We start from the raw sequence: 16,154 nt of genomic DNA, 5'->3' as shown, positions 1-16,154 counted from the left end.
CTCTTTCTCTCTCTTAATGCCTTAAATATCTAGGGCTTTTTAGGTTAGACGGTTAGGATCTAAAGAGGGAAGATGGAGGGCTGGGGTGCTCCACGCCCCCCCATAGCTGCCCACACCCAATGCATGTCTTGCTTTTGAAATTTTTAGAAAAGCTTTCAAAAATGCCATTGAAAAGTGTTTTAAAATGCCTTTAATGTTTGTAAGAATTACAAAGGAGTGCCCTTGGCTGCCGCCCAAACCAGCCACTCATATGATGTCATTTGAAATGCTTTAAACATATTACGAAAAGACCATGGGGCGCTAGCCCCATGCTCCCTTTTATGGAAAAGCGTCCCTCATGATGAAGCCTTAAGCTTCATCATGAGCTTTGAAATGAGATAATGGCCAATCGTGGCCTTCTTTTTAAATCCATGCAAACCTTTTACACCAATGCCACCCAGTTGATCAACTACTGACCAGCTGGTCCACCATGACCAAAATCATCCCCCTAGAGGGGCGCACATTGAGTTTGGGCCACCTCTAGTTGATTTGGATCCAAATCCAAAAACGCCAAATGTACTAGATTCAAAACCATGCTTATTTTATGCTTTTAATATTAAATTAACTTCAATAAATCATTTAGTTTTTTTCAAACCCTCAATTAACATGGAATGCTCAATGCCTCTTTGAGAAATTCCCCTTCGTTTGCAAGAATTAAGCTTGTTACGACTCGCGTGCAATCGTTAAGCAAATCTCGTAATTCGCATGCACTGACGAGGGTTTTTCGTCGTATAAGTCCCAAATTCGAAGACAAACTATACAAACACAATATAAATTTACTTTTAAATTTTCAAGGGTCAATTCGCCCGAAAATAGGCTCTTTCTACTCAAGCACTGAACTTATGCAATTTTCGGGTCACGCGCACAAAGCTGAAATACAAAGCATAGTCAATTTATAGCTAATTATGCGATTCAACCTCATAACCATATGAAAGCATACATATCAACTCAAAGCAGATAGTAAATTCCTCAGAAATTTTCACGGGTCTTATATCCTACCCTCCTTAAAAAGGATTTCGTCCACAAAATCACAAAACATCAAACAACAACAAAATGGTTAGATCTCGTCTGATGGCGCTTACACGGCCACAATGAAGTCTCTCGTAAACTTCTTAGGACAGAACTTGGCAATATGCCCCGGTTGTCCACACTTGAAACACTTGCCATCGTAACGAGGACAAGCTCCAAAAGTGTGATCTTCGTTGCATTGTCGACACTTTCGTTGGACATTCGATCGCTGGGATCGCCTTTGCTGGCGGTTCTGCTACACTTTCTGATGCTTCCGCTCTCTAGTAGGTGGCGAGGACTTCGTCCTACTAGAATTCTTCTCACTCGTAATCGCAAAAACTTGAGTCTGTTGCTCGGCTTGGTCTTCATCCAACCGAGTAGCTACTTCAATAGCCTCTTCGAGCGACTTTGGCCTACTAGTGAATACTTTGGTTCTCGAAGTAGGCCTCAAACCACGAGCGAACTTTATTGCTCGTTCATCTTCCGCGACGTAAACATTCGGACAATATCGTTCCAAACAACGAAACTTCGTGATATAGTCAGACAAAGTCATTGTTCCTTGTTGCAGATCCAAAAATTCTTGCATCTTCTTACTGCGTTCATGCTTTGGAAAATACGCAGAGTTAAAAACTTCAACAAATTCATCCCATGTAACATTTGTCTTTAAATCTAACCTAAGAGACAGTGACCCACCACTTCTCAGCGTGGTCTTTCAAACAATAAGTACCAAAATTCACCTTCTGTTCCTCTGGGACATCCAAAACGCGAAAAATACGCTCTATCTCACGTATCCAAGACTCAACAGCTTCAGGGTCTGTCCTACCCTCGAAAGCAGGGGATCCAACTCCATGAATCGCTTATAGGTAACCGTGCTACTGTTCTGCCCACCTTGGGCTACGTGTTGAAGATTCGCACCCATCTATTGCATCGCAACCACTTGCTGTTGCACAACCTTCGCAAGGTTGTTCACAGTGCCCATAATATCGTTGCATCTGGTCTTCCAAGTCATCTATCATGACAAAAAGACACAATAATCAATCAATAGGTCTGACAACCATGCTCGCTAAATGATAATTGCAACAATCATACAAAAATCATGAGCACACAACATACATAATTCAGACAAAAGCCACATCACAGCTCAATCATGCAACACAACACGACATATAAGCATGATTCATGAACAATCTCAAGCGACACCATACAAGGCTGCTATCGCCAGAAAATCACCATTCTAGGAGACAAACGTTAAAGAATCACCACTCTAACACAGCAAAACATGAGAGTCATCATAGGACATCGTTAATCAAATCATAACATCATAAATCATATCATCGTTAGGGAATCACCACCCTAGCGGCATCGTTAGAGAATCACCACTCTAACGACATCATCAGAGAGTCACCACTCTAACGGCATCATCAGAGAGTCACCACCCTGATGGCATTGCTGAAGAATCACCACTTCAGCAGCATCATTAGGAAGTCACCATCCTAATGGCATCGTCAGCGAATCACCACGCTAACGGCATCGTCAGAGAATCACCACGCTGACGACATTGCTAGAGAATCACCACCCCAACAACATCATTAGAAAATCATCATCCTAATGGCATCGTTAGCGAATCACCACGCTAACGACATTGTTGAAGAATCACCACTTCAGCAGCATCATTAGAAAATCACTATCATAATGGCATCGCTAGAGAATCACCACCCTAGCGGCATCGCTAGAGAATCACCACCCCAATGACATCATTAGGGAATCACCACCCTAATGGCATCGTCAGAGAATCACCACCCTGACGGCATCGCTGAAGCGTCACCACTCCAATGGTATCACTGGAGAATCACCACTCCAATGACCTTCATTAGAGAATCATCACTCTATTGGCATCGCTAGAGAATCACCACTCTAGCGGCATTACTGGAGAATCACTACCCCAGTAGCGTCATTAGGAAATCATCATCCTAATGGCATCATTAGAGAATCACCACCCTGAAGGCATCGTTAGCGAATCATCACGCTAACGGCATTGCTGAAGAATCACCACTTCAGCATCATCATTAGGAAATCACCATCCTAATGGCATCACCAGAGAATCACCACCCTGACGGCATCGTTAGCGAATCACCACGCTAAGGGCATCGTTGGAGAGCTACTCCATCCAGCGGCACAGTTGGCGCTACCAGGAATCACCTCCTGAGCCAACTCACCACAATCCTCCAGACAGTGGTGGGGGAAACAAAATTTTCTGTAATGCTCTCTCACGAGCAACAACACCCTGATGATCGGTGTTAAGCCATCCCCAGAACACGACCCTCTCAGGAGTCAAATGCCATCACTGACAACTGAAATTCCACTATAGGGGGGGTGAATAGTGAAATACGATGCAGATCGATAAAATAAAAATTAAGGCAATAAGGCACAACACAATAAACATAGGATTTATACTGGTTCGGCTGAGTTACTGACCTACATCCAGTCCCCAAGTAAAACACTTGAGCCTTCCACTATAACATCCGAGTCACCGGATAAATAGTACAACACCCTCTTCCTCAGAGGTCTACTTCTCTCAACAGAGAAGGGAAACACCCTCTTCCTCAGAGGTCTACTTCTCTCAACAGAGAAGGGAAACACCCTCTTCCTCAGAGGTCTACTTCTCTCAACAGAGAAGGGAAAACACCCTCTTCCTCAGAGGTCTACTTCTCTCAACAGAAAAGGAAAACACCCTCTTTCACAGAGGTCTACTTCTCTCAACAGAGAAGGGATACAATCAGAAATCAGAAAGTTACAACACTTTCCTATAGAACCCTCAGAATGATATGCAAAGTATGAATGCACGTATGAAGATTCTCAGAATGATCTTTTTCTTTTCTTACACACTCTTGTATTTTTCTGAGAGCTTTTCTTGACTTTTTCTCTTTCTTTTTCTAAGCTCTTTTCTCAGAGTGTCGAGCAGGAATTTTTCTCGTTGAAAGCTTGCTTGTCTTTTCACATTGTTGTGTTTGTATATATATAGTCTTTAGAAAACTAGTCGTTGTCTTTTTGAAATGATTGTCCTTTTGGGATATGAGAAGTCAGGTCATTTCAAAAACAACTTAGTGTGAAAAAGATAAGTGTACTATATTGCTTTTTCAAAAAGTCTTCTTTCCATACGAAGCATTTTTGGAGTACACTATTCGTTGGTGTATTTTAAATGAGTTATTCTTTGTATTAGGTCTTTTCTCATAATAAATGTTCTGTAGTATTTTTGAACGTTGAAGTGTAGTTTATCATGTAGTTTTGTCTTTACTCAATTTAATGGTTTGTAGTACATTGAACGTTGGCATATATTCTATCATGTAATTTTGTCTTTACTCAATTTAATGAATATTAGTATATTAATATTTTTCTTACAAGTCGTCACTTATAATAAATGTATGTAAGTGTGATAAATGTTTGTTGAGTACTTTATTTATAAATGATCATTTCTTAAAAGCTTTTTGGAATAGCATTTAATGTTTACAGAAGGAATGATGACTTTAAGTAAGTCGACATTCTTGAGTATGGGTTTTATTTATAAATAAATAGTCATTTCTCAAATGCTTTTTGAGGTGGCATTTAATGCTTACAGAAAGAAATGGTCATTTCTTATTTTAATAAAATAATATTTATTTTCTCAAATCGTCAATTCTAAAATGAATGGTTGTGAAGTACACTAAATGCTTGAGTAATACTTATATTACAAATAGTCATTTCTCAAATAAATGCTTGTGTATTATCTTTTCATAATTTGTCTTTTCTTACATAAATGTTTATGTATTATGAACAAAAATTTCTTACGTAAAAATTTGTGTATTATGAACTAATGCATTTTGTCTTTTCTTACATAAATGCTTATGTATTATGAACCAATACATCTTTTCACATTTTGTCTTTTCTTACATAAATGCTTATGTATTATGAACCAATACATCTTTTCACATTTTGTCTTTTCTTACATAAATGTTTATGTATTATGAACCAAAATTTCTTATGTAAATGTTTGTGTATTATGAATTAATTCATTTTGTCTTTTTCTTTCATATTTGAAATCATTAGCTTTTATATCTTTTCAAGTTGTCTTTTTCATAAATGCATGTTAGAAGGTACAATTAATGCTTTTGAAATCATGAGATATTATATCTTGTCAAAATGTCTTTTTCATAAATGCTTGTAAGAAAGTACAATTAATGCTTTTGAAATCATGAGCTATTATATCTTGTCAAAATGTTTTTTTCATAAATGCTTGTAGGAAGTACAATGATTTGTTTCAAAAAGGTGTTTTTGAAATGCTACAATATACATAACGTATCCTTTTATGAAAGCTTAACTTTTTGTAAATAAATGGCTTGTATGATTTCAAAGCATATAGTCTAATATGAAATATGCATGCTTCTGAAGGTTCTGTTACATATGACTCTAAAGAAGAAAAAAGTCTTCATCTTGAGGAAGCCGATCTTCTTGGATAATCTTTATGAATGTATGGCCCATCAAGCTTTTTCTTCAAAGTAGTATGATTGCATCAAATAGTTGCACTTGATCAAGTTGTCTTCACTCTTCTTAAGTGAAATAACCTTGCATCAAATACTCGTTAAATACATAGCACATCATATCCAGTCATAATATAACATATTCAGTTTCACATATGAAAGCATATCATATTTATCATATCTCATGAAAGCATATCATGTATTTATCATGTATCATATATATGCATCATGAAAGCATATCATATTTATCATGTATCATCAAAACATAGTTTTCTCTCAGGAGTCAAATGCCATCACTAACAACAACAACGCAGCAGGCCAAGCGCGTAACAACATATATGTTCTCATCACCAAGAACGACTGGGGATTAAAAGCATCCACCAACGGGATACACAGAGGCTCACTGGCACAGACAAGGCTTTCGCCTTCTGTCCAAATAGGTCACATCAAGCAAGATACCCTTTGTCAAAGACAGGGTTACGAACAATTCCAACAAAGTTGGAAAAGAGAAAAAACATCCACTCAGAGCCTCACACGACGATTCTTATCGAAGCCATCTCATCTATAACATGATTAGAATAAAAGTTTGATCGTCGCTATGGTTCTTCAATCATCTCCACCAACACAATGTGGAACGAGAAGGGCGAACTACGCAAGTAGTCCCCTAGGTCTCAGTCAGAAATTCCAACTCTCGCAGGAGTCTATCTGAATCAGCTTGGGAAGCTATATCCACAAGCGCGAACTAACCCTTTAGGTTCTGACATCCGATACATTATGCCAAAATACAAGGCTTAACATGAGATTGTGTCTCACATCGGAAGACACCCGAAAAACACACAATTTTATCTAAACAAGCAAGATGAGCAAATAAACAACAAAAATACATTTCTATTGAATTAGGCATACTTACAGTGAGATGGTCGATGTGTGCAGAGACTTGAACCACACTTCTGTAATACTTTTAAAACACTGCTCTGATACCAATTGCGACGCCCCCCAAAATTCCTGACTTGAAAATCCTTTAAAATTCTTTGGATTTATGATAATTTTTTTTTTTGAAAACATTTACGCAAGTGCGGAAGTACCAAAAAAGGAAACAAGCAGGAAAACCCGAGGCGGGTCGCAGGAGTGAAACAACACTGATTTAAAACATTTTTTATTATTATTTCACAAAATGTACAACCATTCCCTTTTACAAAAACAACAACTGCCAAGATCCTTGAAGTATTAGAAGTGTGGGTTCACGTCCGCTGCCGCACATCGAGCTCCATCGCACGCCTAAGCGAACACCTGTATCCCCATAACACGGGGTCAGTACTCTTTCGAGCTGGTGAGACAAACCAAAACACAATATGCCTATATGTGGAAAATGAGAGCAGACTTATCATGAACACAAGGCATGCTTAATTACAATAATTGTACAAGTAAACATAAGCAGGTATACAAAAGTGACATAGTTACACACAGAGCAATAAGGGATATCAACTAGCCACGACATGCTTTTAGAAACATAATTAGGCAAATCATGAGGTAATGACTACGACCATTCATTACACAATTCATAACATTTATAGCATGATATGCATCAAGGAACATAATCTAACACAATTCATAACATTTGTAACATGGTATGCATCACAAAACAAAATCAACTAATGCAATAGCACGAGAGAGCATGTGATACAGAACATGTAAGTATCATGAATTGTGCATAGATACAAGTGTGCATATGTGCATCATGCCTCAACCATGTGAACTAATCAATGTAACGATGCAAATCATTGATCATTACGATGAGACAATTAGAAACATTTTGCCACGGAAGGGCGGTTCTAGAAACCAATTAAGAGGCAAGCAAAAACATATAAAACTTGTATCTTTAACGCAAGCGAGCTCATCTCGCGAGGTGGGGCCACCACCCACACAAAAACTCGCCAAAGAGTTCCAAATAACTCATAAGTCTCAAAAGACTGTAATTCCATACCAAGTGCCTCGAGTCCCTTCACACTTAGGGAAAACCATTCAATTGACAAGGTGATTCGTACACTCAATTATCGCAAGTATGAATATGTGACTGCATTCATTTCGTGTGCCAGCTTACGTGCTAAAGTGTGTGTGGTCGTGTACATGTCATTCAAACACCATAAAAAAGCCACGCCACAAACACATGATAATACTCTTAAATAAATATACAATTGTGTCGTGCCTTGTAAGACGAGAGAAGTGCCATATCCATTTATACGCCATAGGTTCTTAATCACGCAACAACCTTATTTTATTCTAAGACATATAAAAAGGGTGTCATTTGGAGGCACTTCGCGTTCCATTCCAACAACGGACGTACGCACATAAGTGTGAGTCCATACCATATCGCATCGATAGTTTATCATTTATGATGCGTACAAATATATATATATATATATATATATATATATATATATATATATATATATATATATATATATATATATATATATATGCTTTGGAACAGCACGCGCATACATGTCGTGACATATCAAATCCTTGGAGTTGTCGGGTTAATTGGACCCGTGTCGAAAACACACATGCAGCCTCATGGGCTGCAGTCTGGAGCTTGCTAAAATAGTCCATAAGGCGTGGCAAACGGGAAAAGATCCCATAGCTGGGTGGAATCTGTCCAAAACAGACCTACAACAAGATTTAACACTCAGTGCCATGGGGCAAAAGCGCACACAAGGCAGACCCAAAAATGGGCGGCCCATGAAGCAGCAACCACCGCGATGTGACAGCAATTGCATGCTGTTGGGACCGAACCTCCTGGACCAAGTGGGTTTGGTCCAGGGGAAGACCACTAGAGGTGGTCACGGCAACTAGAGGAGGCCCAGGTCTGGACCGAAAGGGGTCCAGACCCATCTTGGGCCGGCTCCATCCTGTGTGCATGGTCTGGACTACACGTCCAGACCCGAATGTGGCTCAGGCTTAGCCACCAAGAACAGCCCTGGGTCTGAACCGATTGGTCCAGCCCACAAATGTGCTGCCAAGCTGGGGCAGGGTCTGGACCGAGTGTCCAGACCCCAAACATGGTACAACCACTGCCAACCGGAGGGGCGCAGGCCTACCATCCTGCACCCGGTTGCAGTCCCTCTTCTGCAATAGCTGCAGCTGGTCCGAAGGGCACCAGCCAGCGTCGAAGAAGGGGTGCAGGCACATCTGCCTGCACCCGGCTGCAGCCCAGCAGCTGCATGGATGCAACAAGAACGTGGTCCCCAGACAAAACAAAAAAAAGAAGAACAAAGTGAAGGGGCTCAACGCCCAGGCTTGGGACGGCCTTTGACAGGTCTGGACCATATCCGGTCCAGACCATGTCAGTCCTAAGGCAAAAATCCAGGACCCATAGCCACCAAAATGGGGCTCGGCTCATGGGTTCATGCAAAAAAGATGCCAAAAAACACAAAAAATAAGAACGACCCAGGCTCACCCGCTCGTGGTCGACCTAGGACAAGCAATGCTGGACTCGTCCAGATGAACAGCAAGGGGACCATAACGTCCCAGGCCGATCAGAACCAAAAGAAAGAAGGCGGCGATGGTGCTAGACAATCCCGGCTCAGCCCGCCTTCCCCAGTCCAGCAGCATCCGAACCCAAGAGGGCATACCCAACTGGGTATGGAGGCTGAACAAAAGGGCCAGTCTAAGGCTTCCTAGCCAACCGAAATGCCTTGGAAGAAAAACCATGGCTGAAATGAAACAATCCAAAAGAACAAGATGCGACAACAAAGGAAAACACATAAATATAAAATGGCTTTCAGCCATTGTGCAATCGAAAACACATCCACAATGCATGCAAGTGAACTTAATGAAACCAACAAATAGTAAATAAAACCTGAAATGCTCTCAAGCCAACCACGACTATATGATATAACGAGGAAAACAAATGCATGAAGACATGCTCAACCGAAAAACCACATTCTCAATGCATGCAGCCTATTCGTTAAATACATAAATGAGAAAGTAAAAACTGAAAAGCTCAACCGAAATCCACAATCATGGTCTTGTGTAAGAGCGTCTCACCTTCACGGCTTTCTCAAAGGGATGAAGAAGCTGCCCACGGTGGAGAGAAAGAGATAAGAGAGGTGAGAGGGGAGAGCAAGAGAAGAGAGAGAGGGCCTCCAAGAAAAATCGCCCATGAGAATGACCTCTTTCTCTCTCTTAATGCCTTAAATATCTAGGGCTTTTTAGGTTGCACGGTTAGGATCTAAAGAGGGAAGATGGAGGGTTGGGGTGCTCCACGCCCCCCATATAGATGCCCACGCCCAATGCATGTCTTGCTTTTGAAATTTTTAGAAAAGCTTTCAAAAATGCCATTGAAAAGAGTAATAAAATGCCTTTAATGTTTGTAAGAATTACAAGGGAGTGCCCTTGGCTGCCGCCCAAACCAGCTACTCATATGATGTCATTTGAAATACTTTAAACATATTACGAAAAGACCATGGGGCGCCAGCCCCATGCTCCCTTTTATGGAAAAACGTCCCTCATGATGAAGCCTTAAGCTTCATCATGAGCTTTGAAATGAGACAATGGCCAATCGTGGCCTTCTTTTTAAATCCATGCAAACATTTTACAACAATGCCACCTAGTTGGTCAACTACTGACCAGCTGGTCCACCATGACCAAAATTGTCCCCCTAGAGGGGCGCACATTGGGTTTGGGCCACCTCTAGTTGATCCGGATCCAAATCCAAAATCGCCAAATGTACTAGATTCAAAACCATGCTTATTTTATGCTTTTAATATTAAATTAACTTCAATAAATCATTTAGTTATTTTCAAACCCTCAATTAACATGGAATGTTCAATGCCTCTTTGAGAAATTCTCCTTCGTTTGCAAGAATTAAGCTTGTCACGACTCGCGTGCAATCGTTAAGCAAATCTTGTAATTCACATGCACTGACGGGGTTTTTTCGTCATATAGGTCCCAAATTCGGGGACAAACTATACAAACATAATATAAATTTACCCTTAAATTTTCAAGGGTCAATTCGCCCGAAAATAGGCTCTTCCTACTCAAGCACTGAACTTACGCAATTTTTGGGTCGCGCGCACAAAGCTGAAATACAAAGCATATTCAATTTATAGCTAATTACATGATTCAACCTCATAACCATATGAAAGCATACATATCAACTCAAAGAAGACAATAAATTCCTCAGAAAATTTCACGGGTCTTACACTGATAACTGCTACACAACCACTGACTGTTTTGAATTCAACAGGGGGATAATCATGTAGCAAAATACTTTGGTATACGCACTACAAAATTTGAAAATGCAGAAAAAATTATTCAACAATTTTGCAACATGCCCTAGAGAAAGATATTAAACAATAATAGAGTTTATCATGGTATGCAATTACAATTTTTAAAGAAGGATTAAGATATCATATTTTTAAGAATGAACAACTCTTGTTGGTTAAGATGAAAATCCCCTAAGCCCTACGAGATGTCACAGTTTACCCTTTAATATAAATTAAGTTGCCTCCTCTGAGACTGTCACCCTTAATTAGTTGGTCCATAATAACTTGAGATGACAACAATAGAAGTCCTAATTATGAGGATACCTCTGTTATTTAAGTATGACAAGAGTAACCATAGTTCAATTGACAGGCCAATGGATAATTTTCTCCCAGGAGAGTTTGATTAAAATTTTATGTTACAAAGTATAGCAGGAAAGAGCATTGTTGCAGCAGTAAAGTCCAATCAATTAGACTGGTCAATCTTAGTTTGTTTTACGGATATATCAGCCATGAAAATGTCAAAGGAATAAAAAGGGGAGAAACCCCCAACCACTAACAACCCCCAATCACTAAGAGTTGGCTGGGTGCAGACTGAGTTCTAGACCCAGCCGACTGGTAGTCGGCTGGGCATGAACCAGAGGTAGAGTACAAAAAATAATATGTGTAGGTGTTGGATCCTTGCATTACAAAAGAATTTTAGTATGTGTTGTGTGCATTAATGTTCTTTTCAATGAGAAATTAGCATGTGCATTGAGGTGTGTGCTCTTTTCAAAAAAGAAATAGGGCATTAATAGTTATTATGCATTGATGGGTATAAGTTTATCTTAAAATGAAACATTGTATCTACACATATGTTTGCATTTGATAAGTAGCACATGCATTTACGAGGTTTATGCTGAATTTGATTTGAACATACAGTTGCTAAATATATGCAGAATTTACATGAGCACATGCATTGATTTATTTAGATCATGCGATTGGTATGAATATGCATACTTGATAGGAATATACATTTACATGAGCAGATACATTCAAAGGAAATATGCATTGACATGGATGCGTGTATGTAAATGAAAGAAGGTACTTGACATAGTTGCATATGAATTAAGTAAATACATGCTCATGGATATTTTTGTTTTGTACGCATGATAAAGGTTTGCATATATGAATGTGCATTTGAAACATATGATGTATGTCATGAATGACATATTACTTTGGTTTTTGCATATGGTGCATCGATGATACAAGTGGATCATCGCAAGCCTAGAGAGCCTTGAGTACTAGATACTCATTCTTTATTTACTTTTAAATGTATCGCAAAAGAATCATGTCTATTTTTATTACACTATATTGCATTGTTCTATGTGTTTCCACGGGCGGGAGTCCCGTGATGGTTCCCACAGGAGTAGATGTGAGCTTTTGCCTTTGCTTTTGCATGCTGAATTGTAAAACTTAATAATTGAATTTTAATAAAAAGATAATGAATAAGAACAATATAATATACGTTCTGGGATCTCTCATCGGAAGAATGAGAATCTTAGAGATTCGATTTTGGGGGACCACAAGGATACAAAACTCTGTATGCTTTACTTATTACCCCTAAACCCGATATTGATGTTCTTTCTTTTGGCCACGGTTTTATGGAGAGTCTGTCACTTTACCTGAGGGTGGTGTATTGACACAACTATTGTTTTGGTATACCAAGAAAGTGACACTATTAGATGTGGATATCCTTCGTGTCCCGACATTAGATGTGGAGGTCTAATGTTCCGAAGGTGATTCGATCGAGGGCTAAGCTTGGAACCCAATAATAAAATACAACTTATGTGCTAAGTTACCCTGAGAACCCTACTTGACCTCAAAAAATTGTACCCATTTAGTGTATCCGCGGGCAACGATAATTAAAAAGAGGAACTTAAATTGTGTGTATTTAATAAAGACATGCATATAAAAGGAAACTATAATGAAAGATAATAATTTACTCATGCATTGCACTGAAGTCATGCATATTCCTGCTATGCATTAGATCATACATGTTTACATGTTCTCTTAACTGTTAAATGTTGATGAATGCTTAATGTTGTTCCTTAATGCATGTTAAATGATTGTATTGCTTAAATTATGATCATTATTACTTATTAAATATTTTCTCATGCTTAATAGTTATTCTCTATTGCATGAATGCTTAATTGAATTATAAATTTATCATAATTGCATACATCTAAGTTATTGCATAAATCTTATATGTATTCTTTACGCTCATTTATTTCATTAGAGGTACATGTATGCAGAATTCCTCAGATTTTTTGCACTCTACTTCTGTGATTTTTTGCAGATGCAGGAGATCAGTGAAGCGACTCACTTCTAAAAGAGCTACGAGTGTCGCACTTTTGCTTGACAGTTCACAAAGAGACAGTGTGTCTCAGTTTTCTTTTATTTACTTTTATGTCATTTAAATAACTCGGATATGTCTCTTGCAACTATTGGTTAAACACTCTTTCGTTCGCCGTTAATAAAGAATGAGTATGCTATGGTTTGGGACGATAAATGTAAGATCCCCTATGATGTGTTTGGTTATCCAATTGAGAGTGAAACTGTAAAGGCCTCGGGTCTCTGAGAATATTTCTGCAATTGATTTAAAAAAAAAATCCGCATCTTTAAGGGGTGTGAGTTGGGGTCGTTATAATAGATCTCAGATCCGACTATCATCAGTTGAAGATTAGGAAATTAGATATACAAAAAACCTTGTTCAGAACACATTATGACCATTATGAATTTTTTATGATGCCTTTTGCACTAACAAATGCTCTTGCAAAATTTATGGATTTAATGAACAAGATATTTCGACCATTCCTGGATCTATTTGTTATAGTATTTATTAATGATATTTTAATTTACTCGAAAAGCAAAGAAGATCTTCTAGAGCATCTGCGGATTGTGTTGGAAATACTTAGGAAACATAAGTTGTATGAAAAATATTCTAAGTGTGAGTTTTGGCTGGTACAATTTATGTTCTTGGGGCACGTGATCTCAAAGGATAGAGTATCTGTAGATCATGTCAAGATAGAAGCAATTGTGGATTAGAAGCAACCCAAGAATGTCTCAGATATTTATAGTTGTCTAGGGCTTCACAAATATTACTGAAGGTTTATTCAAGATTTCTCTAAGATAGCAACTCTTATGACTAAGTTGCTTTGTAAAGGAATCAAATTTGAGTGGATGTAACAATGCGAAGAAAGTTTCCAAGAGTTAAAGAAAAAGATGACTTCAGCCAGGATATTTATACTGCCATCAGGCCAAGGAGGATTTTTCATATATAGTGATGCCTCTGGAACATGCCTCAAATGTGTTTTAATGTTAAATGACAAGGTAATCACGTACACACTTTGTCAGTTGAAGGTAAACAAACGCAATTACCCTACCCATGATTTGTAATTAGCTATAGTAGTTTTTGCCTTCAAGATCTGGTGACACTATCTATATGAAAAATAATTTGAGGTATTCTCTGATCACAAGAGTTTAAAATATATTTTCTCTCAAAAGGACTTGAATATGAGGCAACGAAGGTGGTTGAAATTTTTGAAAGATTATGATTTTTCGATATCTTACCACCCAGAAAAAGTTAATGTTATAGCTGATGCCTTGAGCAGAAATACAATGAGCCTATCTTGCGTTATAAGTAACTAGTGGGTGCTTGGAAGATTTTATTGACTAGAAGCCATTGGACTCCGATGCTCGAAAGATCAAAATAGCCAATATGACTATCCGAACAAATCTCGCTGATCGAATCATTAGTCAACAAAAAAGATGATCCAAGTTTTTTCAAGATGATAGCAGCTTGTCAACCAGACCAAGCGGCGTTACATTTAAAAGAAGATGGTAGTATTTAGTTTGGTCAAAGGTTATGGGTACCTAAAGATCTACAATTAAGAAAAGAATTGCTAGATAATGCCCACAAGTCCAAGTTTACTATTCACCTTGAAAGCACTAAAATGTATAAGAATTTACAACAAAACTTTTGGTGGAATGAAATGAAACATGAAATTACAAAGTATGTTTCAAAATGTTTAGTGTGCCAACAGGTTAAAATTGAACATCAAAAGCCTGGAGGTTCGATGCAAGTTATGGAGATACCCCAGTGGAAGTAGGGAAGACATTACCATGAATTTTATGGTAGGTCTACCCAAGACTAAGCACCAGTACGATGCAATCTGGGTCATTGTTGATCGTCTGACAAAGTTAACACACTTTCTACCGATTAAAGCAAACCAAACTTTAGAAAGTCTTGCAAACTTATATATAGACGAAGTTGTCAGACTGCACGAAATTCCATTATAAATCATTTTCGCTAGAAATCTGAGGTTCACTTCAAAATTTTGGTGGTAGCTATAGAAGGCTTTAAGAACAAAACTCAAGTTTAGTATAACTTTTCACCCTCAAACAGACGAACAATCGGAAAGGACAATACAAACATTGGAATCGAAAAGAATGATACAAACATTGGAGGATATGCATATGAACACTTGTTTGCAACATGCATTTTGCTTTCATGATTTATCTCATGCATAAGCTCTCAAACATGCACACGATCATATTTATGTATACCATAAATTTTTATAACTTTCCATGCATATGACATAAACATTGTAATATGGTAATCCAATGAATAACATATGCAATAAGTACTCTGAAATTAATATGGATCGAATCTGAACAACACTACATAGTTCAGAAAAACAAAACATACCACACTGCTACTCTGAACAAAATTCATGTGCCATAGACCATGGAAAATCTGATCGGATTGCACAAGGCATGCCATTTAACAAATCTGATCAAAGCACACAAGTGTAATAATTGTCAGACCCGATCAAATTGCAGGCATTCAAGCAATGCACAAGCTTAGACAACTTGTACACTCGCAAATAGCGGCATGAACCGATAACAAGTACAATTCATTATGCACAATAACATGTTTTAAATCAACATATTACTGATGTACAAAGTCAAACAACAACATGCTACCAACAGCATACTGTTGCTGCTCATCGTGCACAATAGTGTGCTATTCACCGTACACGGCAGGGTGCCATGAACAACACATAAGGTTGTACATGGGTGCTGCCTACTAGGGATGGCAGTGGACCGGGGGACAACGGGGCGCCGCCCCGCCTCGCCTCGTTTGGACCGGGGATGAAGGGAATGAAACGAGGATGGAGGTGGGGATGAAGGTTAAAATTCATCCCCGTGCGGGGATGGACTTACAATTTCCCCCGCCCCGCCCTGCTCTATCCCCGCCCCATTAATAATATTACTAAAATACCCT

The 16,154-nt window shown here is 38.7% G+C and overlaps 1 protein-coding gene across 1 annotated transcript in view; it reads right to left on the bottom strand.

The window, feature by feature from the left end:
* LOC149826674 (Pseudouridine synthase family protein) overlaps positions 1–16,154 on the bottom strand; it is a 249,085-nt gene that overhangs the window by 222,163 nt on the left and 10,768 nt on the right. The window contains exon 6 of the mRNA XM_090020096.1: positions 15,576–15,659. Within this exon, the coding sequence (XP_089876222.1) occupies positions 15,583–15,659 (77 nt within the window). The 3' untranslated portion in view covers positions 15,576–15,582. The remainder of the gene's footprint in view (positions 1–15,575; positions 15,660–16,154) is intronic.

Source organism: Nuphar pumila, chromosome 10 (genome assembly GCF_984573655.1).
Source record: "Nuphar pumila chromosome 10, dmNupPumi1.hap1.1, whole genome shotgun sequence".
In the NCBI taxonomy this organism is placed as follows: Eukaryota; Viridiplantae; Streptophyta; class Magnoliopsida; order Nymphaeales; family Nymphaeaceae; genus Nuphar; species Nuphar pumila.
The sequence above is the reverse complement of the archived record's forward strand: the minus strand, read 5'-3'. Positions and strand labels throughout refer to the sequence as shown.